This window comes from Venturia canescens, chromosome 4 (assembly GCF_019457755.1).
Source record: "Venturia canescens isolate UGA chromosome 4, ASM1945775v1, whole genome shotgun sequence".
Taxonomy (NCBI): domain Eukaryota; kingdom Metazoa; phylum Arthropoda; class Insecta; order Hymenoptera; family Ichneumonidae; genus Venturia; species Venturia canescens.
The window spans coordinates 4,492,473-4,517,579 of NC_057424.1; the positions used below are offsets into that span (position 1 = coordinate 4,492,473).

Below are 25,107 nucleotides of genomic sequence, written 5' to 3' on the forward strand. Positions count from 1 at the left end.
CATATCTCTTTGGCTGCTGCCAAAAAACATTAATATTCTACGGCAGCAAAAGTGGTATTGTCGATTGTCAGCTCTCCGCCTGTGAGTGATTAATTGGAATTATTTTTGTAGTTTTCGAGATATAAATAGGCAAACACGCAGACGTACTACGGACAAATATAGAGAAACACTTTTTCTTACAGACTCGTATATATGAAGACTTATATTCTAGAAATTCTTCGCAGGTATCTTTCGAAGAGACACGAGAAACGTCCGGGTGTAACTAAGCTCGTTATCTTGGACAGTTTGTCCTGAAGGTACGCGCGAGCTAAGCAAACGGAAAGAAAAGTGTGGGAGAATCATGGATATAGTTATAAGGCGAGGGACGAATTCGTGAAACAGCGGATTTTGCCTGCGGTCAAAGAGGAGACATCGACATCTATTCTGAGACCTGATAACTATCTTGAGGAAGGTCCTTCGAGTAGTGGGCCTTGGGAAGGCATACAAGCCAGATTCTTAGTGGATAACTCCTTTCCGTCTTTCTTTTTTCCTTCAACATAACTCGGGAAATTTTATACGTTTAAGTATACGTCCTTTCAAAAGTCTAATCCGTCTTCTCCGATCGGCGTTAACGATCAATTGAAAATTCGATGACGCACCCATGCATCGTCGACGAGGATGTTTTGTAGGAGAATCGATGTCATATGTAGCTTCATGCTTTTATTTATTATATTCTTAACTGGAATAACCAGCTGTTTACATATAAACGGAAGTAGTGAGAGTTCATTGGCAACATTCCAGATTTGCTGTTGCTTAAGGAACGAATGATCGGTGTAATAAGAATGATTCACATAAGAGAAAACGTATTCTAGGATGGAAAAAAATACAAATGAATCAGACACACTCACGCACACGCTCACACACGCAGTAAAACTTGTCTCGGGAATACGAGGCAAGCGAAAATCATAATTTGATGTCATGAAAAAAGAGAAGTAAACTTGAAAATAGGTGAAAAATAAATCTTGTGCGTCGCTTGTTCACTTTTTCTTCTATTTACAAATTTTCTACCCACGAGAGCAAGTACGCTGTGAAAAAATTTTGATCATTAATAGAAGTGCAGTTATTTCGGCGGAGTTCTTTATCTCTGATTATCAAAAATTCCCGTATACTCTTGGATATGCGGGCCCTCTGGAAAGACTGCTGATCAAATCCAGCAAATAAAATGTACTTTAAATTTGGATTTGTTGTACGAATAAGCGTCTTGTAATTATTTTATACCGAGATTAAACACCATTCCCGAAGGCAGGAACCGCTATCTGTTAATTAATGAAAATAGTGAACGTTATCCGAATTAAATACTGTTACGAATATATGAATTCGCAGATTTTTACTCTGTAAATTTATGTTCCACGTTTAAAAAGATTCGTTCCCGTAAAATAACTTATCTGTGTCGTCGGCTATGAGGATTTTGCCTCTCTTTTAAATTGCATCTCCATGGAATTTAAGTTTCCATTATCTTCGTTTATCAATGATTAAAAAAATTGAACAGTCTTTTCTACGGTATTTTCAATAGCAACGTTATTTAGGGAGAGGAGGATGAATGAACAGTTGGCGATCAACACTACCGATGCCGGCGCTCGTATCCCACGGAAAAATGGCCCTATTGGAGTGCAATTTTGACAGTTGTGCATGATTTAGCATTGGAAACATGGACCAGTCGTACTCAAAACTTCGACAAATTTATGGATACGTACATTTTTGTTGATAACCGTTCCTAAAACCACTTAACGACATTAATATTACGTGACAGGTCACCTGCTTTGCACTCCAACAGCAGTTCAAGAAAAATCCGCGAGACGTCGCATGCTTAGTGTGGATCGCCAATGGAAAGAAAGTGAGAAGATGAATAGGAATCGATGAGTTGTTTGATTTTTTTTCTTACTGCCTTGGAAAACACAACAGAGGCAGATGCATAAGTACAACGCGGAAAGAAAGCTGAGAAAAGGGGACAAGTAGAAGCTGAGGAATGAATGGAGAAGGGAGGGAGAGAAAGAGAGAGAGCGACAAAGAGATGTATCAACACTGAAGTTGTTTACATTGGACCCCAACCTCCGTACATCTGCATTCAAGACAAGGGCTGGAAAGTTCTGTAATTATTCTACCGACCCGATACATTCGACCGTAAATATTGCAGCCAGCGAGCTTAAGGAGACCACTGGCTGACGTCACGACTTCATAGTCACCCGATCCATTTGCAGTCGTCTCATGTGAATCACTCTTGATCCAAGTATCAGCATTTTCCTGAACTTTTGGACTTGTGTCTTCGGCCTCTTTGATCTTAATTGACGTGATAGTTTCAGCATCACTGGACATGCCAGCAGTGATCGTAGTCGACAACGACGAATTGTTGAGTTGCTGGTTTCCTGAGCTTGTTGACGTCACAGATTGGTTTTCATCGAGTTTCTCCACAAACCCTGACGTTGAATTGATTCTGACTTTAGGCATGCTCTCTAACGCGAACTTGGAAGGGCTGCTGGACGAGATGGTCCCAGGAACCTTAGCATTGGACAAATTAATCGAGGGCTCTTTAGACGGTCTATTCTGTTGAGACTCCACAGATGATGACAGTTGTCCTGCAGCTGATTTTCTCGAAGCTTCTAATGTCATATTGGGCCTGGACTCGGAAGCATCCTGGAGGCTGAACTTGGACTGACTACTTTCTGGATTAGACGTGGGAACGCTGGAACCAAAGCCCAAGTTGGGTTTATTCCCCAACAAATGTACAGGTTGATGAGCTGAGTAAGTGGCAGGCGCATCGGGCAATGGATTAGAAGACATGTTGGCTGTGGGATTGGATGTAGATTTATGCAAATAGCTGGAAGTTTCAGTGGTGCCTTCAAGTCCCGAATTTTCAGAGAACAAAAGATCGAGGACACTACCGAACGAGAAGATCGAAGATTCCTCGTCGTTTTCCGGGACAGGGAGTAGTTGACTCGGGCTAATGAGCGCGGGTTTAATTGGTTCTGGATTAGAAAGAGCCTCTTTGTGTAGTTGGTCATTACTGTCTGTCCGATTTGTGACATCAAAAGCAGAAGTTTCGTTATTGGTGTTCGAGGGTTTGAGAGCATGCGCGTTGATGAACGGAATTTCCTGGAGTTCAATTCTTTCTGGATCGACTCTGTGAGCTGGCGGTCTCTCAAAACTACCGACTACGCTTGGCTCCAGATTGGTAGTCGTGACTGGTGTCGTCGGGGACATTGGTGCTTTGGTTATTCGATGCTCAACCAAGTAAGGAATCATGTCCTCGATCAGAGAGGGCAAATCAGGAGCGGGTTTTGTCTTTATGACATCTCTGAATGGATCGGGAGATACCATTCCATCCAATGAGGGTAATGGCTCTCTCGGTGCGGGCGCAATTGCATCTGCACGATCCAGGACCAGGGTTGGTGACTCCTCGGCGTCGACTGCCAAAAGAAAAAATGAACATCAGACAACCTCGACGTGGACCCGGCTAATAAGATCATCGAGTCTTGTACGACGTCTTACCACAGATGACTTTGCCACAACAGATCTTGTCATTTTTCAAGCGACTGCAGCCAATTTTGAGAAGCGGACATTTCTCATCGGAGCATGCTACTTCGCCGTAATAGCAAATGCATATTATGCAACGTCCGCTGCTCGGCAGAAGATCACCGTGACGATAATTGCGATTCTCAAATACGCAAATACCTGCCAGCTCTCGAAAACGTAACGAAAAATAATCAGACAAACGAACGTATATGAAAACGAGTCTTTCAAATATTAAACCCCGCCGAACCAACTTTTAATTTGTTCATTCAAATTTATACCAATTTTACTCGTTACCATCGTTTTTCCGGTGAGGGTTCGTTATATCCGCCGGTATTACGGTAACGCCACTGTGAATTTCAACGTTGTGATCGGTCGATCGGAATGGGGCATCAAAATACAAAGGCTCTCGAGGCACAAAGCCGCCTATCAATTCAAAGAATTTACTTCAATCTCGGTTCATTCAAATAATATATCATTCATTCAGAGTCATATTATTGAGCCCTCCATTTCTATCAAAAAGGTCAGCGTATTATTCGTTCCTCACGAAAATTAATAACCAACGTGAAATGATATATTCGAATTATACCAACATTCAATCAGCGAGCATTAAATAAAAATAACCTTCGGTTTCGATGGGTGGACTGAAACGGTTTTTCTGTGTAACGATGTCATAAAAGTTTTCTCCGGTACCGGAAGTGACAGTTGGACCAAGTTCCTGGGGTGCCAAACCAATTGGAGGTCCAAAAGGATAATTTGTAACCATCGACGAAGCTTCTTCGTCTTGTTTCACCAGAGCGTCCGCAGCGACGAACGGAATTATTCTACATTCATATTGAAAATTATGTGTTAACATAAAAAAAAAACGTATAACAATAAAGAACAGAATTATTCGCAGAGTTTTGTGAAAATAAAAATTAATAAAAAATAACGGTATAACAGAACTATTTTAGGATATAGCATTTTCTTTCTCTAGATATGTAGTTACGTGGAACACGCAAAGTTGTAACCTATAGTTGAAACACCCGGACGAACTCTTCGTTTCCGGTTGGAGCCGAGTTTAAAGCTATTTCCGCGTTTATATAGTACACGCTGAAGCTCGAGGATTATATGAGAAATCGTACGCGGAGGAGGGAGAGAGTTTGATATTCCTTCGTCTCATTCTCCTGCTCTATCTCTCGACCAGTATTCACCATGCTATTATATAATCTCTGCTCAAGCACGAGAAGTCAGCTTCGGGAATTAGTACTGCTTCTTGCCTTCTGCCAACAGCTGGGACCTAACCACGCGGGCCAACGGATTAATTCGAATTAAGGTCGTTCGTCGGTTGGGAGGAAGCACAAGGCAAAATTATCCCCGTTACTATAGCATGTTTTGTCGAGTTCTCTCTTTTTTGTATCTTCCACAACTTATTCCGAAGCAGACTTATCGATGGCCCAATTGTCATCGCAAATTTTTATTCATATTCAAGTTGGATGAGAAACGCATCATTTTTTTACCGATTACCACCGACACTCACTTGAGGATTTACAGAATGGAATTTGTGCTCACCTTACGTTGGGCAGCGAAGGTGGCAACGTGGGTTGGCTGTAGTCATAATCGTAATCTTCCCCCTTCTTACGATTGGTTATGTTGAGTATCGCTTCAATATCCGGTGAAATCGATCTGACAGGATTCATGGTGACGCCTTGAACGTGTCCAACGGAAACATTCGTCTTCAGAGTCACGTTAATGACTAACATGTTGTCAGGCATGAGCACCGTCGTAGGCTTGCCAGTGGCAGGTCCTTTGACCGAAATAACTGAAGACTCGCCGATTCCGAAAGTCGGTGGAGAATCTTTTTCTACTTCGCTGATATCTCCTTTGATGTCATTGACCTTCAAGAATTTCGTTGTACTCTCAACGACTCTTCGAGTCGTCGCTTTTTTCTCGGTATTTTTCTTTTCCAGATTCTTCATATTTTCCGAGCTTTCCGGAAGTGAACTCATTTTTTTCTCCTCGTAAATTACCGTAGCGTAATCGATGCCTGAATAATCCAATGTTGTTATGTCACTGGTCTGGGTGGTCGACAGTTCCATCGGGATTACCGATGATTCCAACAAATCTTCTTTGGTCCCAATGGAGTTTGTCGAGCTGATCGTTTCATCGTTCATCAGGGTCGTTGGAACGTTGGTCGAATCGAAGCTCGTCATCGTCTCCAGGGTTGTTGGGATTTCTGTGGTTTCATTGCTCATCCAATCCATGGAAAAGGTCGTTTCTTGTTGATTCGAATATTTATCTAGTTTTTGAGTCTCCGTTGGTATTTCGTTGTCCATCGTCTCGTGATCTTGTCTCGAAAAAGTCGTTATTATTTCCGTTGTATTTTCAAACGTCGTCGTCACGTTGTTCGTCTTTAAAGTCGTCAAATTTCCCATCGAGTCTGAGGCTTCGAGATCAGTGGGCGAGGATAAATTCAAAGTTTTCGTTGTGTCCACGGAACCGAGTGGCGTTTTCAAAATTGTGGAATTCGACTGCGATTGCTCCACAGCATCTTTATGACCTCGGCCCTCCACCGTCGAATTACCAACCATTTCTTCGGCCTCTTGCTCGTTCAGGGACTGCATGAGAATCATGTCAATTCAGTGGAATGAAAAATCGATCGTGAATCATGGCCCAAAAAAAAAAATAACTCAGTCAAATAAAAGTTCAAAAAACCTACGTAAAAATTCGTTTCTTTTCGAAATTTGGCATAATCTTTGCTGATGAAGGCATAAGATGCGTAGTTCTGAGCAGCTTTGACCTCGATGTTTCCACCTGGGAACAGTCGCGTTAAATTTCATCACTCATTTCGGGACAACGATTTAATAAATTGCAGTGGCGACAAATAAATCAGGGTTACCGGAAGCGAAACAAAACGTAACGTACGTACGTGTAAAGAGAGACAAGAGAAAAGTTGTGCTGGAAAAAAATCGGAGGAAGGCTGGCATATAATTTGCACCGAAAGTTTAACGACTCACTGCAGTTGTAGGTCGAGGGACAGCAATGTCCTTCGCGTACGATCGGCGTGCAACCCTGAAGTGGAGGAGCGCATGACAGCGGAACGCACCGAATGCCGCCCATGGCGCAAAAACAATTGTCGCATGTTCCCTTCCATTCTATGTCCCTGACCATTTCGCCCTCCTTATAGCTCCGATTCCCGACGCGACAGCCTTTCACATATCGTTGTCCGATCAATATAAAGATTTCAAATTTTTTAATATTCAACGTTGGAGTAATCAGATGAATGCGTCAGTTTTTTTTTTCTATTTTTATTTTTTTATTTAAAAAAAAAAAAAAGTTGAATGACTTCTATGATGAATTTAGTCAAAATGAAATCAGTTGAAATTGGAAACACCATATTTTCTACACGCCAATTTGAATCAATTTTCAATAAAAGTGATCGCATTTTGATTGTGAAAAAATAAAAAATGACCAACCGTTGCTCGATACCGCCCCTGCGTTTCCAACGCTTGAAAGCGAGTGGTGAGGAGACTCTTCAAAGGATGAAATAAAAAAAAAAAACAAAAATGAAATCACTGTAAGATCGAAGTGAGAGAAAAAATGAAGCGACAAATGAGACCCTTGGCAGCCTCGGGGCAACTTTCCTTATTAAAAGTTGAGCTGAGAATTCTTGAAATAAATTTTGATTGAACTTATAGTACAGTTGAATGAGAAAAAGCAAACTTTATTCTCGGCACTGCTATCGATGTAGAGAAACGATAAATGATTGATATGAAAAGTTCGGAAAAATGTTGAAAATTGTAAATATAAGTTCAACGTCAAAGTCGAAAGTAGTGAAAAATCGAAATTCCAAATCGGAAATGGAAAAATATGGAAGTTGAACCCCAAAGAAAAGAGTACTGACTCGTGCAGTTGTAAGCGACCGGACAACAAGAATACGGAGCATAGAGAGGAACGCATCCAGCCAGCGGAAGTAGGCATCGCGGTCGGAGGCATCTTCTAGTACCGGAAATGCAGAAACAGTATTCGCATCTTCGCGAACCCATCATCGCAGAGCCTGGACCGTATCGTACGCCTTCGTGAAGGCATCCTTCGACTAAACAAAGAAGTAGATGAATAAATAAAAATGAGAGTGAAAGCAAATGAATAATTAAACGACGATATATTATTAGACTCGGATGATCGTCGCCATTCGCGAATGTAATTTTGCAATGCGAGTGAGCGTAAACCATGAAGCTTTTGAAATTGGAATCTGAATCTGTTTTTTACCAGGGGCACTATCATTTGTGGCTTTCCTATGCATGAACCCGTGAACACGCGAGCGCGTGTTTGTGCGAGCGCGTATATAGGTGTGAGTGAAGATTCAGCTTCGAACATGTGGGGAGAACGAGGTGGCATTATATGTCTCCGAAAAGGAGGGCGCAGGCACAGACGTGGAAAGGGAGGTTTTTTGTTTCATGGTGTTGGTTTGCTCCGTTTTTGTTTCTCTATAGCCTGAGATTCATCGGATATACGAAGTGAGCGAGGGACTAATTACAAAAGATACATGAGACCGTTAGCGAAAGGGAGAGGGTGAGAGGGAGAATGAGAGAGGGGAAAACAAGGGGGCTGGAAGCTGTAAAATTAGCTGCGTGCCAAGCCAGCAGAATAGTAGCCTATAATTACCTCACGCAAAAGAGCTTCTGGTCATCGAATATCTTGTTTTATCGAATTAAAAATATAACGATTTATGCGTAGAATCATACTCAATGTCACTATATTTTTAAATATTATACTTACCGAGAATCGTTAGTAAAATTAGCATCGACCTGTCAAAAACACTATTTTAACTGTTTTCGGGTGCAAATTTAGATTTTTGAATAATGCAAAAGGGATGAAAAATGTGAGGTAAAATAGAGACTAAATTTTTACCTTCATCCTCGCGTCTCATATCCTTGGCAGGATCACGTTTCGCGGTCACGTTTCTCTCATCTACAATAATTTAATATACATAGTTTTAGCTCAAGATAATAAATCCTATCAGAAGACGTTAAAATGATTTTCATGTACGAAAAACCCAAAGAATATTAAATTCTCTTTCAAACGGGATACCGAAATTGGAATACATCGAAAATTTTACGTCATTTTATTCGTTTTCCCAATTGAATAAAATTCCATTCGTTTTGTTTATTATTCCGTGTTCATTGGGGAACCTTCCGTGAAATTAAGGAACGAAGATTTTGAAAACAATCGAACTGACAATTTCTGCATTTCCGAGGCTCGAAAATGTGCGTTTTCATCGAAAAATTTCGAAGCGTAAATAAGCTGCGAAATACATGGGACCTCTACTCACGTAAATCACCGCAAACAAGTTCAGCACAGCACGCGTTATTCCGGGGCGTCCTGGTGGTGCAACCTGGAGGCACTGAACTCGGCAGTCTCGGGCATATCCGTAGGCCACAACGCAACGAGCCCTCGTTGCATCGACACCGAAGACAGGGTTTGGTAGTGTTTACCGTCTGACCTTCCTGATAACGTTTGCCTTCGTACCAGCAGCCTGAACAGCGAGAAATCAAAGAATCACCTTTGGATAGCAGCAAACTCTTGAAGAACAAAATTCATATCGAATTTGTTATTTCATATCGAAAACCCGACAACTTCGGAGCGTTTGGTTTAATTCTGTCAGTCAGGACTATTGGAAACATTAACCTTCAATAAATTTCGCAGTCCTTTTTTCTCTCCCTTTGTCCCATTCTCTTCTTTTCCATTCTGGATGAAAATACAGCGGAAACCACCAGATTTGAATCTCGTTTGTCGTCGTCCCAGCAACGATTTGCATGTATATTATACGAACGAGACTCTGCTAATATGACGATATAGAATAAAATGGTCAACGAAAAAACGTCGCATCCGGTAGCCATGCGTGTCGCTAATTACACTTGTTGAATCACTTTTTACGACCCGAAAAACATAAACTAGTGAATGCAAATTAATCCTCCTTTTCATGATCATATTTTGATTGAAACACACACGAAAGTCCAGTGAAAACCATCGATATATGAATTCATCGAGAGGTAAAATTGCTTACCTCGTTAATACAATCAAAATGAGAGCCCATCACAAAGAACATTGTCTGTAAAACCGAATGTCAATTATAAAAATAATCCCCTGACTATCATGATTTAATAGCAAAGAACTTGCACGAGAAAAATGTGAAAACTTTTAGAACGTCAAGTGCTTCTTGATTCAGAGCGGAATGTCCTATATACGCAAACTTTGCACCCTGCAATTTAATAGCTCGAGTAAAAGCATCGTGCAGAAAGAAAGAATAGTTGAAGGCAATAAAAAAAAATACACACACATACACACACACGCGCGCGCGCGCGTGCAAAAAGCAAACGACGAAACGAGAGAAAGGAAGTTTGCTGGAGCAGCAATGCAATTAACGCTATGCAATTAACGATTAATTACGACGTCTGTGATAGGGATGGACGTCGACAATGTTTTCTCGAGATTTCAAATGGTATATACATATGTATACGTTTGCCAACGATACATAAGTGGATTTATTTTCAACACTCGAGACAGCGCGGCTATACGAAGTCTCGTGATAATTGTTTAAATGTTATCTGGTCTTCGCACCCTTGCTCAAAATGGAAGAAACTTAATTAGGTCTCTTAAAAATAATCCCCCAGATGAAACTGAATTATTTTATCTCCCTCCCAGGTAAATTGCAATTCTGCATTCTGTGCAGAACAAAAGTATTTTAGTGGCTGCACTATAACACTTTTCAGAGCATATCGTTTAAAGTTTTCAACACGCGTACAAAAGTAAAGGCCACGAGAAAAGTATCGGATCGATGTTAAAATGACATTCGCATAATAAAGACCTGAACTCGTTCGAATCAAAAGAAAAACAATAACCGGAAAAAATATGATGGCAAAAAAGTAATCATTATTCGTACTTCATTGATATTTCACATGAATGAAATTGCTTTCCCATTTTCTTCTACTTTAAGCCCATACTTTGCTGAGCAAATGATGTCGATTCATGTGGTTTTCTATTTGACTATAAATCCGGTTTTCGTGGTAAACTTCAGTGTCTTTACTAGAGGGACCAGAAAAATGAACGAGAGCTACCGAGTGTAGAGCAAATATACAATATGCATGTCTACAAATACAAATACAGGCTGTCTCAAACTGGATGGTCATGAATGTAAACGCGAGTTCTCAACAAAATTTCGAGCAATAATTCCTTTATTTTTCGTCGAAATTTCTCTTTTGACGAATTTTTAATAATTGAAGTTAACAAATATGTACCATTTTATGGCTACTACGTCGGAATGCTTAAAAATGAGGCAAATTTACAGAGGTCAAATCTAGCAAAAAGTTCTAAATGACATTTTGCTATCTCCAGTAACAGGGTGTCTAACGACCTGAAAAGTCATGAAAATTCTTAAATGTCATGAAATTACACTCGGACCTGAAAAAATCATTAAATGTCATGAAAAATTACCAAACAACCTGATTTTTTAAGATCTCTGCAACGCTCATTGTCATTGTCGATTTTTTGGTTTTCTTCAACATGATTTCAAAATTCGCGGGGTGGCGACAATGTCTGGTTCGTCAATACTCATCATCGATATAAAAATGAATATCGAATGAATAGTTTGTAAGAAAAAAAAGATTCTTTATTTCAAAATAAAATATCATTTCTTTGTTATCTTTATTGAATTTTTTTATAATTAAAAGATGAATAAAAAGTATCAGAACCATATAAGAAAAGTCATGAAAAATTCCTGTTCCTTGACTTAAAAAGCCTTAAAAGTTATGAAATTTCTGTTCTGGTCAAAATTAGACACCCTGCAGTAATTTACTCGTGAAAGTAGATCGAGAATAGCTCTTGATAAAAAAGTTCGCCTAGCATCGAGCCCCCGAGCTCGGAGACATTTATCTACTTGCTTTCAGAACTGAAGTGTTGCACCGAGCCTCACACTTCCGGTGACTTTTTTTGTACAAAATTTTATCCATTACAAAATTGGTCTTATCAAAATTTGTGTTATTTCTAGCTGCGTTCGACTGAGTTCGTTTTCTTGTTTGCATGGCTTTAAAAAGTACTTTGGATTGATCAAATTGAAAAACGGTAATAAACTTTTCAACGTCGAATACATTCTTCAACTCGAGTCCACATTATCAGTAGTTTAATGTGAGACATCCTGTATATATAATTCCAAATTCCAAGGACAGAGAGGATAAAAGAGAAAGAGAGAAGAAGAAGTCATGGCAGTGCTGAGGGCTCTAAAGCAAAAGAGGAAGGAATCCTCACAAGGATGAATATCTCTTCACCGAATTCTCTAGAAATTAGGTGAGCTCACAGAGTAATTCATGGATGCAGAAACATAAACTAAAATAACTTCTCAATCGAAAACACTCAACTCTGTCGACGGTTTCACATGAAACAACGAACTAATTCGTCAAGTTTATCAAAAGTGATGTTACTCAAATGATACCACGAGTAAAACGAAAATATTACAAACGAGTCAAAACAAAAAAAAACCAGCAAAGTTTCGTCAATTTTGAGTAAGGTTTACACGATTAAACTTCCGTAATGGTGGAATAGTTCCTCGAATCGTTAATTGGGATACTATTTGACTCGAATCGTTCCATGTGCCTCCTCGAGATCCACTTCTGGTGCATACACATATAAGACAAACGACGTTCAAGTGATTGCAGAGACCTTTCTCTCTCTCTCTCTCTCACTCCTATTTTGCTCCTCCCCCCAGCCCTCTTTCCCTCTCTTTCTCCTCAACTCCTTTGCTTTACGGATAATTTCTGATGTTCCGGACGCAGCTGAGTGAGTGCAGTATGTACAACGTGTTTTCCATCCAACCAAGAATAATCTTAATGCATTCAAAGCGCCAGCGTGGGAAACAGAAAATTATCGTTATTACTCAACGTACGCGGTGATCATCGCTTGGAAATTAAAAATTGAGTATCCGCCACGAATTTTTTCTTGTTTAAAAAATCCAATAAATATTTAGGATGGAAATGAAAGAGTATTTGGCCATGGTGTTCTAATATTTACGCGTTATCAAATGAGCAATCTGTATAAAATTTACACATCCATATACACCAATGGGAAAAATCAGTCGCTGAACTATCGAACGAGGTGACGTGATTTTCGCAAGATTATGCGAATTGTCGATGCGCGAGCGCGTGTCAATCGATCCTCTGTCAATCGCATAGGGTAGTCTCAGTAGAATAACGATAATAATTGCGGATAATGAAACAAGGATTTTTCTCCATCGTTTACTTGGTAAATATAAATTCTCAAATTTAGCAGTCTCGGGTGAGCTTAATATTCGGTTGGCTGACCGCTTCTCGATTCAGTCAAGTGGAGCTCGATAAAATTCTAACAATCCACGTTGACCGGGTTTCCCGCAAATTCTCTTAGCCCTTGGGCAAATTTAATTTACTTGTCAACCAGAAATCCGTAGCTGAGGGCGACACTCTCCAGAGGTTTCATTGGAATAGGAAAGTTCACGGAGTGGAGGCAAATATAGGTTGAACGGTGCATTGGTCGACTCTTAGAACCCTGCGAGGGAATACGAAGGAACATCAAAATAAATGATGACAAAAACTCGTAAATCCAGTGTCATGATAGTCTTTTATTGCGGAGGAGGATGTTTTTCGAGGAATGCGAGCGATTGTATTTGTAGCGAATGAAATTTTTGAATCAGCCAATTTTTCGTTCAGTCAACGAATTTCGTATTGTGTCAATTTTATTTTGTCGATCCAACATAAACTCCGTTGAATAAACGAATTTATTTGCTGAGTGCATTCGTCGAGGATCGAGTGCTGATTGAGCTCCTCAGCATTAAACGACCAATATGTACATACGTAATTTTGACTTCTAGAAGGGAAGAGGAAGAGAGATAATCGGCGATATTAAATGCGGAACAGGGGCTGTTGCACGGTTATCTATACATCATAGACGCGGAGGTATGTATCAATAGCCTCCTTCTCATCCTCCTCGTCGCATCGTCTTATTCGTGTCGAGTTTCGAGCACGATCACGTGGGGATTCCCTCCGATATAAATCAGCTTACACGTAACCGTACGATAAATTGACGACGTCTGTGGCCACACACAGATCTCAAATGACTGTCTCGTCTTGGGGATTATCAGTATTTTATGAAAATCGATATATAATGCTCGCATGTATTGGGCTTTCCGAACGGAATCTCTTTTTCAAACGTTTTCAAGTTCGTTTAAGTCGTTTGTGTATGCCATGCGGAGTCTAGCGTCGTGGGCGGAGGGTCGATTCCGATTAGCACGTTTTTTTGTGCATAAGCGTTCGTTACGTTTCTATTTTTGGGACGTTTCATGACCCTTTGGGATTCTATATATTGTTTTTTTTTCTACAATTTTCCACGGCATTTTTGGGGTAGATCAAACATTTTTGTTGATTACTCGATTGATTGGAAAAGAGTAAGAAAATTTGCTAATTATTCGTGTAAGTTTCTAAGATTATTTGAATTTCGAAATGAGATTTCACTCGCGCGAATGACCTCGATCGAAGGGTTGCCTGATTGATACTGCGGTACAATCAAGAACGCCCCATACAAAGTCTCGATAAGATCGCGTGATCGTGAACGATTAATGAAATTAAATAACTGGTAGTTAAAAGTTGCGGTTTATCAGCTTCGCCCACAGTTTCTCTGAATCGCTCGTTTTACGTGTTTTAATTACCGAGAATCTGTGGAGATATTATCGTTGAGGGAAGACGAGTGGCGAAAAAATGAGCCGGCAAAAAACGTCTGATTTTTTATTTCGTCCTCATTTTCTGTGAATCGACAATCTCGGAGGTTTCAATTCTGAGAAATCGATGGAAATGAGAATCGGAGCGAGGCCATGGCGAAGACATAATCGCTCGAGATTTATATTATTTAACGATCAAATCTGCTTGCTCGCTCCAGCTCTAATTAGCTTTGGTTTTAGCATTGGCTTTACTCACGTTTCGCTTAATTAAATTATATTTTTTTCCCATGTTTTCTGAAAGAAATGATTTGCTAAATTTATGATGTTGCGACTTTTCTGACGAACGTACTACGCATTTGAGGCTTGCCGCTGGGGATAATCGATCCGTCCCATCTGACCCATCGAACACTCTTCACCCCATTTTATATACCTATAGCTATCGGATCTACATACGAGCATTTCCTCTTCTCTTCTTCCTCATCTCGTGGTTCTCATCGTGGTTCCTCCTGCTCATGATCAAAACGAGTACGACACACGTAGCGAAAAGGTTCAACGTCCGATTATAGCGACTCTCAGTCGCCAAAGTGCAAGTGAAATTTTGCATAATTTATTTCATTCTTTCGCAATCGATCAAAATATTTTCTATTCGAACGTTTTATTGATTATTACGAGGACGATTACTTTTTACTTTGGCAACGAGATTTGAGCACAATTTTTTCATTCTGTTATGAAACAATGGGCGAACATTGCGATTGAGCGATGAGTTCCTTGGTTCAAGTAATTAAAGTCGTAGTTCGAAAATAAAATGAGCGCAGCAGCGTGATTGATTTTTAGAAACTGCGAAAAGCGTGCTCTCACAGTAGATATAGTAAAAAAATTTGTATTAGGCCAGTGTTCCGTAACATTAAGCTCTGCTGATTTTTGGAGGATATGAAAAAAAGAAAAATGAGAAATGAGCCCGGCTGTGAAATGGCGAGTGGAAATTGGATTTCACTCCGCACAGTAATAACCATTAAGTTTAGTGGGAGGAGTCAGGGAAGCCTTCTCGTTCTTCCACCTTTCAATTAGCACAGCTCATCCGAGACGTTTTTTTATTCCCGTGGATTCTGCCGGCTCTCTCTCCCGCTCGCGCTCGCTTTCTTTCTCACCATCGTTTTTTCCTTCCTTGCACTTTTCTTGAATTCTGTACTTATTTCAGCAAATCCATTCGTCTTATTCAACAGTGGCGCGAGACTCGATTCTCATGCTCTTATTTTACAGCGCAGCCTCTCTTCCCTGGAATAATAATAAATCACGGGGGGAGAGAGAGAGGTGGGGGGGGGGGGCCGAAGCAAGGATGAAAATCTAACCGGAAGACTCGGCCGTGAGTGCGGAAGACTCCGAGTAAAAGTAAAACAAGAATTAGAGGAAAAAATCCTCTCGCAGAATCCAAGTCCCGATTTATTAGCTCCCAAAATCTTTTTTTATCGCATCACCAAATCTTTCAATTGGATCTAAATTTATCGTAACTCGATTTCTCACGAAGCTCCAACCGTTCCAAACTCCTGCAGTTCAATCCTTGCATATCAATGAATGTTCATAACGAATGAAATCTACGTATAGGCTGGACAAAGCATAGTTTTAACGTTATATTTGTCGAGTCTCTTATTCGAGACGAAAGAAGCGTGAACCGCGCGAGTACAATCGGTGTTTGCTGGACCCGAAAGGAACACACCTGGTGAATACAACTGCGGGAGATCCGAGACTCGGATGAGTTCCCGCGAGGGGGGTCTCGAATATACTTGTATACTATATATAGCACACATGCGGCAGCCCAAGAATAAAAAGAAGATTGACCGAGCCGGCAAACTTTTTGTAGCTGTTGCGTCTATTTTGAGAGTCGAAGAAAATTCGAAGAATTGCTCCGAATTTATCGACGAAATAAATATACGGATAATAAAAATATGAAGGGTAAAACTGATTGTGAAAGGAACGCGCGAAAAGATGTGTAAACAGATTAATGGGGGTCTTTTTCTTTAAAAAATCCACAATCTACAGGACTAAAAATATTGAGCAAAAAGCAACGGATCGCTTAGTTCCTTTTTCGATCGTATTTGCGTACTAATTACTACGAGACAAAAAAGATTAATGCCTCCCCCGTTGCGGGTGAACGGGGACGAGAAAAAAAGAAGGTGGCTTGACTGGCGAAAAAAAGGAGAATGACCGTACAGCCATGACCGTAGAAACACACGAGTTTTTCGATGAAACGAGGTGCGGAAGAGAAAGAGAGAAAAATATGTGTACCGTATCAGGCTCTCGATTATGGAGAATACTCGCGAGAAGTCTGTTCTCCACTCGATGAATGGAGTACCGGAACAGGTTCTGAATCTTATGCAATAATAAACGAGTCGTGTGTGCGCGCGAACGCGCGTGCGCTTCTCACTCCCACTCTTTTCTCTTCTTTCTCTCAAGTTCCTGAACCCCGTCGTCGGCTCCCGATCCCATATCGTCCGGCTTATTCAGCTTCGTTAACAATACTTGCCGCTATTCATTTTGCGTTTTAGTTTTCAGCGATTTTCATTTATTTCCTTATCATCTCTTTCCTTCGTTTATAATTCACTTTCTTTCGGATCATTTTGCGTAATGAACGTTTTGGCATAATTTCGTTCTACGATGCACATATCCGCGTACTCGAATTACGAAAAACTGGATAAATTTAGTAGCAAGCACGATTAATTATTTTCATAGGGTGAAGCGAGAAAATTGATGAAATGCTCATGCGAATTCACATCATATTCCACGGTTTTGAATCATCCTTTCCCCGGAGCTCTGTCAACGAAATCCGTTTTATTGTTTCACCAATTGTCCATCGAGACGTAAACGAGATCGAAAATTACAGAAAAAGAAGGGTGAAAAACGAGAATAAAAAAGGGCAGGCAAGAAAACCAGTTCCGAGTTGAGTGAAGGACTTTTATCTGTGCGGCACACGAGTGCGGTGATCGATAGTCGAAACGCGAGAACGCGTAACTGCTCGTACGTGTCGTACGCGTATTGCATTTTTCCTCGATGCACTTTTTCCCGTCTCTGCGTTCTCTCTCAGCTGTGCCAGAAATTTACCGAACGAGAAACGGAGACCGTTTAAAAAGGAGTAATTATCGAGCGACGTGGGAAGAAGCGTAAAAGGCTAAAAGATCGAGCGACTGTTCAGAAAACGTTTTAGACGAAATTAATAACATCGATCGACTGTCATATTCTATTGCCGTTGGAGAGAGATGAAATAAATAACAGGAGAAGTTGGCGCGACGAAGCGGCAGATGATGAGAGCGGAAAATACTGGAAGCAAAGGAAGCAAAATGCAACATCGCTAGGAAGAATATTTTTTCTCATTTCCACGACAAATGAAATGTTCAACTTGATCATCGGAATGAATATGAGAAATTACTTCTCGAATGGCTCGTATGGAATGCCGGACGTATTCAGGGCCAATAACGACGAATAAAAAGCGGATCCGGCCGCGTTTTTTCTATTTTGAAAACCAGAAAATAGATGCAGAGAAGAGCGGAATTGAATTATGCGGCAAGATCTATTCATCGCTTCGACAAAAGCATGAAAATAAGCGAACGAGAGGTGGAGTGGCTCCTCATCACTCAACTCATTCATTCGTAAATTCGAACAGAGTGCACATAGACAGGCCAAATCTATATAGTGCCGTATGCATTCTATCTTATTTACTATATATTCTCAACGAAACGAGGTCAGTGACGAACATAATAAGAAAAACGAGATCAAATATCTTTCGGATCGAGCATATCAATCTCACTATCGTTTAAGGAGGTTGAAGCGTATCTTATGTTAAAACTATTTTCCAACTTTGCACATTAAAATTTTTTAAACAGAAAGCTTAAGACAGTATTAAACTTCTGGCGGGATATGCCGATGCTGGTTCACCGTCGTGAAATTGAGATATTGATTGTTGAAGTTAGCAATTTTTTGAAAGCTTCAATAAGAGCCCATGTTTAACCTTGTCATTTTCAACAATGAATATCTCGATTACCAGGCGGTGAAACCTCTTCAAATTTTCCACCCATAATTAAACGCTATTCAAGAAGATTCACGTAAATTTTCAATTCATTATTCTGGAATAATAAAATCTAATGTATTTTTCGTATGATGTCCTATATATATCGCTTCAACTTCCTTAAGAAACAAAAGACGGTGGAATCTTAGGTGAATAATTAAACTACCGAAAATGAAGGTCGAGAATCAGTTAGCTAATAGGATTGTTGGACAGATTCGAGCTGCAGCCAAAGTCGATACCAGGGTGATCGTCAACGGCTATATGGAAGATAATTGCACCTATTGCAGCAATTAATTATAGCGAAAGCGGTGCAAGAGAACAGCGGAACTTGACATCGTGAATGAACCCTCGCGGTCGTGATCGCGCTTCGGTCGCATTAGTTTTTTCAAAAAAAAAGGAGAAAGTGCAACGTAGGGCTACGCCGGAAATCCGGATTACTATACATCTTCTTGGTATACGAATAATTAGAAACGGAATGAAGGAGCAAAACGAGAGCCCGTTTAACGTACAATTATTTTATACACGCAGAAGAGGCCGGGGTAAAACGAGGTGTCTCACGAAATAACCTGCTCATTTCTAGGAGTTTGAGAAGCTTCGTGAATCGCTAACCCTCAAACAATAAGAAACGCATTGTCATTTTTTTGAAATTTTCGAAAAAAAAAAATTCTCGAAACACAATGGGGAGGCACCAGTTGGTGAATTTTCCTTTTTTCACTACAATTTTAATTCAATGCATCTTAGTTACTTCTTTTAAAAAGCAGTAGAAAAAAAGCAAAGTATTTCAACAAAGCTTTTCCTTTTTACCAAAAATCGTTTCTGTTTTCAAAATTTCTACTTTTTCTTCTTTTGGATTTTTTTTTTGAAAATTCTATAAGTAATCCTAAAATTCGAAAATTCTATAAGTAATATTTCAACAAAGCTTTTCCTTTTTACCAAAAATCGTTTTTGTTTTCAAAATTTCTACTTTTTCTTCTTTTGAATTTTTTTTTTGAAAATTCTATAAGTAATCCTTTTTTGTTTTCAGAAAAAAAAATAAGCAATATGGCAAGAAAAATAAATATAATTTTCGCAATTTTTGAAGTACCCCGTTTTGCCCTGGTCTCCCCTATAGATATGTGTAGATAGGATTATGAGAGTTTTTAATTCCCTCGCGATCCTCGTCGACGGTTTCTTAGTTTCTTCGCGCACCGGTTGACTCTCGAACTTTCGATAATGTAATTGCATTTCGAACCACCAATGATTGTAAAAGGAAAAGAGCACCGTGAGGAAAAAATTTACTCCCGCGAAAATTCCGAACGACTTATCCAGGTTGAAGCCATTGATCACACACAATGTCGAACTTTCAAGACTCACTCGAATGCCCCACAGAATTACGTACTCTCGAAAATTAAAGCGTGCAGTCGATATCGCGAAGTCTATTGAGAATTTGCGCTTTTTGTGATTGGCTCGTTCCCGTTAGCGCTTCAACGACATTGATTTATTATAATATAACAAATCATGAACACATTTTATTCATGTTTTTGAAATAATTCCTCTCTTTCTTCAATGAGAGCCGAATCACAAAGTACTTACTTGTTCAATTATGTTTATCAATTGTTTTCTTGACGAGTTTTCGTGAAGCGTAAAAAAATGTGTAAATTGGTTAAAATAAGACGAACCGGGACTTGGTCGAACGAGGCAAATGGGGGAGCTGTAAGTGAAAAATAAAGTTTGCGGAGTGTCTGGGTTATGCAAAAGTGTTAAAAGAAGTGCTAAATTAGATGTAACCGAGAATTGGCCTTTTCACATTTCTCCACGTTCAACTCCCTTACATACAAACAGACGGAGCACTCTCTCTTTCTTCTGCTTCTGTTTTTTTTCCTCGTCATTTCGTCTCGAAGGGAGACAGCGAGGAAAGAATAAGGGAAAGATAAAAGTGTTCGGGACTGCCGCCTGCGCCACAAAATGTAATTCAATTGGGCTTTTACCATTTCTTTACTGGGAGACTTCTCACTGAGTTACTTCCGGCCGCAGATGTATAGATGTATAGCACTCGAAATGTATATGTATATATCGATGGGCGCATCAACACCTGCCAGGCTGCTCCGAAATACGTACGCAGTGCAAAATATTTTGAAACGAAATTACGAAGAGACCGTTATCCCAAAGTATTGGAGCAATTTTCCCACATTACGAAATTCTTATCCTTTCAAATAATAAATAAAATATCGTAATACTTGCCCGGCTTTGTTTGCTGCGGCCTCCCATCGATTGCCAAAAAGCAAAAAATCGTTATGCAAATCGTAGATAATACGAAACTTCCCATCTTGAGGTTCATTTAGTTGGGAGTTATGAGGAAGTTAACACGGCTTTCTATAACTTTGTCTCCATTCACCCTCGATCCGCACAGTCGAGCACCACTCTGCTTCGTTAAATGAACGGATAATCCATTCTTTGGGTTGAAAAAGTGTTCTAAAGGCCGATAGAAGGGGTAGATTTTTGAAAAATCTCTTCGGTAACTTCCGAGGGTTAGTTTTACACTGTTCGGCGCGTGGCGGGCTTTCACCGAGTTGGTCGTCACGAGACTGGATAGAGGCGCACGTGAGTGCGTGATATAGTGAATCGAAAGAGTTTCCTTCCCCGGCAAAGAGAGCTTAAACGAGTCGACGATGAGACTATGTGAATCGTGAATTTGTACTGGTGGAGAAGAAGCATATATGCACAAGCATGGATACACACATATATATATATATATCCATATGTACATATAACGTTGGGAACTGGCTGGTGTGGCGTATGGACGCATAATGTAATATATATAGAGGTTATTTGAGGTCGAGTCGACAGGTCTCCCTCCAGCCCCTATAGTATTCAAATATCATTTGTATCGTTGCTGTTCAATGCTCACAAACAGGTAGAAAGAGGTCTGCAATAATGTGCACACTTTCCAATGAATGTACGCGAAAACAAAGGCGTAATGAAACTCGAAACGTCGTACTACGTTGGATATTTATGTGTCGAGTTTGTCCAAATAGTTGTCAGGAGGGAAGAAAACTTTTTCAGATGTGAACACAAATGTTTTGTACGCGTGGAAACAAGAAGTCGCTTACGCGAGAAGGATCGACGCAACGCCATCTAGCGACGAAAATTGGTTTCAAATGTTTCTTACTTATAGAACATTTGTGGACGAGTTTTCGGTGGAATAAAGCTGCAGGAGAAAGATTTTTCCTCGAGACCGAAGCATGATAGAAAATGTCGTCTCAGGCCAAACTTCGTCCATTCGGTCTGAAAGTCCCGATGTATATGCATATTTATGGATATATGTTGAGGCCCGAAGCGCGAGCTACTACTCTGCCTATACTGCGGAAGAAATGGTCTCGGTGTACGAGCATACGTGCGCTATCAGGAGAAAGAGGGAGAAAGAAGCGGCGGAGAAGGAAGAGGAGGAGCGGAGACGACGACGACGACGACGACGACCTGGGGAAACATCGGTGATGCGGGGCCCGCGTAAGCCACGCCAGGAAGAGTGAAGGAAAGGTCCCGGTGTATCAATGAGTGTGGTTGAACCTATCTTTCTCTCTTTATCTCTCTTTTTAGTGTCTCATTTCCACGTGAGTGAGTCCAAAAGAGTATGAGCGAAAGAGACGAAGATTGAGAGGTAGAGAGAGAGGGAGGGAGAACGGGGAGAGGGGGGAGTGAAAGAGAGACAGGAAGAGAGAGCGATTAAGAGGGAAAGAAAAAGAAAAGAGAAGGGGAAGAAAAAAGACAAAACACCTCGTGCGATCAAGGCGGACTAACCTGACCGGCTCTGGGACCTTTTTATCTTGATCCGTCTATTCTTATTTCTCTTGCTTAACTTCTTGTGCTTCTTCTTCTCCTTCTTCTTCCGTCTCTGGCCTTCCGAGACCCTATTCCCTCTTCCCATACACTTTTTTACCTTTGATCTTCAGTTATTTTTTGATTGTTGTATTTTTTGCATTTTCTCATTGAACGATCGAAACAGATCGCCTTTTTCTCATCCATGAGCTAACGTTAATCCGTAATTCTGAATTTTCAATCAGCAGACAAAATGGAAATCCGGAAACATCTTCTTCTCCGTGTCGTGGAATTACATTTATTTTTCTATCGCAACCGCTCTTCTCTCCAAAAGAGGGTTCCGGTCATAACTACTGTATCCAATATTCACTAACTCTAAAGTGTGCTTCTCGGAGAGAGAGAGAGAGAGAGAGGGAGAGAGAGTATATATTTCCGATAAACTTTACGGTACATCGAAACTATATAGTCTAAGCAAGACAGTCATCCGTTTTGGCCTCCTGTGGACTCGAACTTTAATTAATCGGCTTAATTATAAGGGTCTCGGTCATTTCGTCTTAGGAGTCTAACTTCCAAATGAATCCAGGGATAATCTCACGCGAGTAGAGAACGAGAGAAGATCCTTTTGCAATGATCAATCGAAGAAAATTCGTATCCCCGATTTTATGGACATATCTGCATGCCTCGAGAAATTTTTAAAGCATCCAAACCTAAGTCGACTCAAATGGCCTTTTTCACAATCGACATTTATTCCGATGATTTCTGATTACACGAAAAACACGAGACAAGCTCATTACATTAATTATTTTAATTATTCACTTTTTCGAATAAAAGAGAAAAAAAATCAATTCATTTGAAAAATACTTTGCCCATTTGAAATGGTCAGATATAGTGAACTGCTAATTGTCATGTTTTGCCATGGTACATCAGATCTTTACATTGTACGATGAAACGTGAGAAGTAAAGAAAAAACGGATTTTAACGATGGAGAACAACACGAGACGATCAATTTATGGTAGTCCCGCCATCATCTGGTTCTTCAGGATTTTCCATGAGATAGAGCCGTTTCGAGCAAAGTGGAAAGCAGAAAAGAAGAAAGAGAGAGATGGACCTCCCGTGAGTATCCAGAATAAACTCTCCTGGCTCATAATCTCGGAAGTCCGCTTACCAAGACCCCCGACGAAGCCGACGACAACGGCGACGAGGGCTTGAGAAACGACTAAAGAGCAACAAACAACCATGGGGAACGAGTCCATACAGCTTCCGAGAAATTTAATATAATATGCGAATCTATAATCGACTACTTATCGACGTTGGAACAAATCAACTCTGCTCTTTCCCTGCCTCTGACTTTCCCGCTCTTTAACAGCGTCCCTCATAGGGCCGGGGGAAAAATCAAAAAGAGAAAAAAAAATCCTGGGGACCACTAACGATTTTGGTGATTTTCTACATAATTTTACATGTTCGTGGGCGCACTCAATTTTTAGCCGGCATTCTGGACCATGTCGGTTAAAATTTATCCACGCAAATCATGTTTGCCAGAATGCTTTTGGCCAGAATTATTATCATAAAAGATCTCAAATGTTTGTATTGTTCTAGTAACGATTAATCTAGTTTGATCTTTCAATCATTTCGAAGTGGGTTTGTACGTCACGTTTATAGTGATTCGGAGTCTAAATTGAACTGGGAATGAGGATTCAATGGTGGATCTGCTCGCATAGAACAACCCATAGGCAGTAACGATCGCAAACTCATCGTTTATCGATGAGACACGGCATATACAGCAAGCTAATTTCCTTGAATTCAACCACACGCCGGGAAAGATTTCTTGCTAATGGTGAATTCTCTCGCGACGAGATGGAACCCTTTCGCTTCAGGGTGTGTGCACGGGAAATCATCACGTGTAAAATACAATCTCGATCTCGTGATACACCGATTGCACGAGACGAGAAATAGAGTGAGGAAGAGAAAAAGAGAGAGAGAGAGAGAGAGAAACGAAGAAAACGACGAGTGAATTTTTTTTCGCGCGAGCTCATCAAGAAACGTTCAATCTTTCATGAGTCTTTCATGAGATCGTGTAGCTGAGTAATAGCAAATGCACAAATCACATGGCGTTTATTCTTAAGTTTGTAAAGTCTCTAAATTGTGAGCAAGTGGGTTGATTAAAAATGATTTAGTTCAGATGAAAATTCGAACTCTTATCGTGTTAATCATTTATTCAATGTCTCACAATATGTACTGTCGACAAAAATACTTTATTTTTTTAAGAAGTTCCAAATGCACGATACCATTTGGGGCACTTAATGTCAATGATTACCTCCTGGGACAAAAATACCTTTACGATTTTTCGAGACGATATTTTACCTTCAAGTGTTTATCGACCGCTCCGGTATCTCGATAAGCAAAAAAACTTTCGAATCTTTTATAGATAGAGATGTTACGTATGCATACCCCAGAAAATCCCCAGAAGTTATGTTTATGTTTGCTCGCGAGATGCCCTTTTGTCTTAAAACCATTGACATATTTATGCACAAGTTATTCCATTTTAAGGTAGTTTATGCACGAAAGGATTTTCCTAAGAAAGTCTTGAAATTTACACAGAGTTTAAATGGATAATTGACTAACACGCAAATCAAATTTAAAACGGTTCGTCTTATTGGTTATTGGGATAAACGAATTTAAATATAAAGAAAAATACACAGGGTTATCGAGACTATGCGTAAAAAAATCGTTTATTTTTTCATATAACGAATGAACGCTTCTTACGAAGTCTATGAAAAAGTACACAATAACAATAAAGTATATAATGAAGATTTGGGAAAAAATTCGAGACGATTGACTTACCAGTAATAAAGATATATTACGTTAAAAATTGAACGAAATTGGTAATGAGCACTTGCATAACCTCACATTTGCTTATGTCGGCATTTTGTTCCTTCTTGGCTTGGCCCATTCCTGTCATAGCCTTCTGTTTTTTTATTAATACTTTTTTCTC

At 40.0% G+C, this 25,107-nt stretch overlaps 1 protein-coding gene across 1 annotated transcript; it reads right to left on the bottom strand.

Moving 5' to 3' along the window:
* Positions 1-684: 684 nt before the first annotated feature.
* On the bottom strand, positions 685-6,786 carry LOC122409713 (uncharacterized). The gene is made up of 7 exons (XM_043417465.1): positions 6,543-6,786; positions 6,245-6,339; positions 5,098-6,143; positions 4,171-4,370; positions 3,844-3,972; positions 3,526-3,708; positions 685-3,443 (listed from the first exon to the last, which is right to left on the bottom strand). Exons 1-7 carry the CDS (start codon positions 6,694-6,696, stop codon positions 2,056-2,058), a joined length of 3,195 nt encoding a protein of 1,064 aa, XP_043273400.1. The 5' UTR covers positions 6,697-6,786; the 3' UTR covers positions 685-2,055.
* Between the last annotated feature and the right edge of the window lie 18,321 nt (positions 6,787-25,107).

What these genes read in the sequence shown, in the direction of transcription:
- LOC122409713 (XM_043417465.1), bottom strand. Translation starts at nt 6,696, where the DNA reads ATGGTCAGGGACATAGAATGGAAGGGAACATGCGACAATTGTTTTTGC. An exon ending in TCCCTCGACCTACAACTGCA is followed by an intron (nt 6,340 to 6,542) that starts GTGAGTCGTTAA and finishes GACTGTTCCCAG; the next exon opens with GTGGAAACATCGAGGTCAAA. An exon ending in TTGTGGCAAAGTCATCTGTG is followed by an intron (nt 3,444 to 3,525) that starts GTAAGACGTCGT and finishes TTCTTTTGGCAG; the next exon opens with TCGACGCCGAGGAGTCACCA.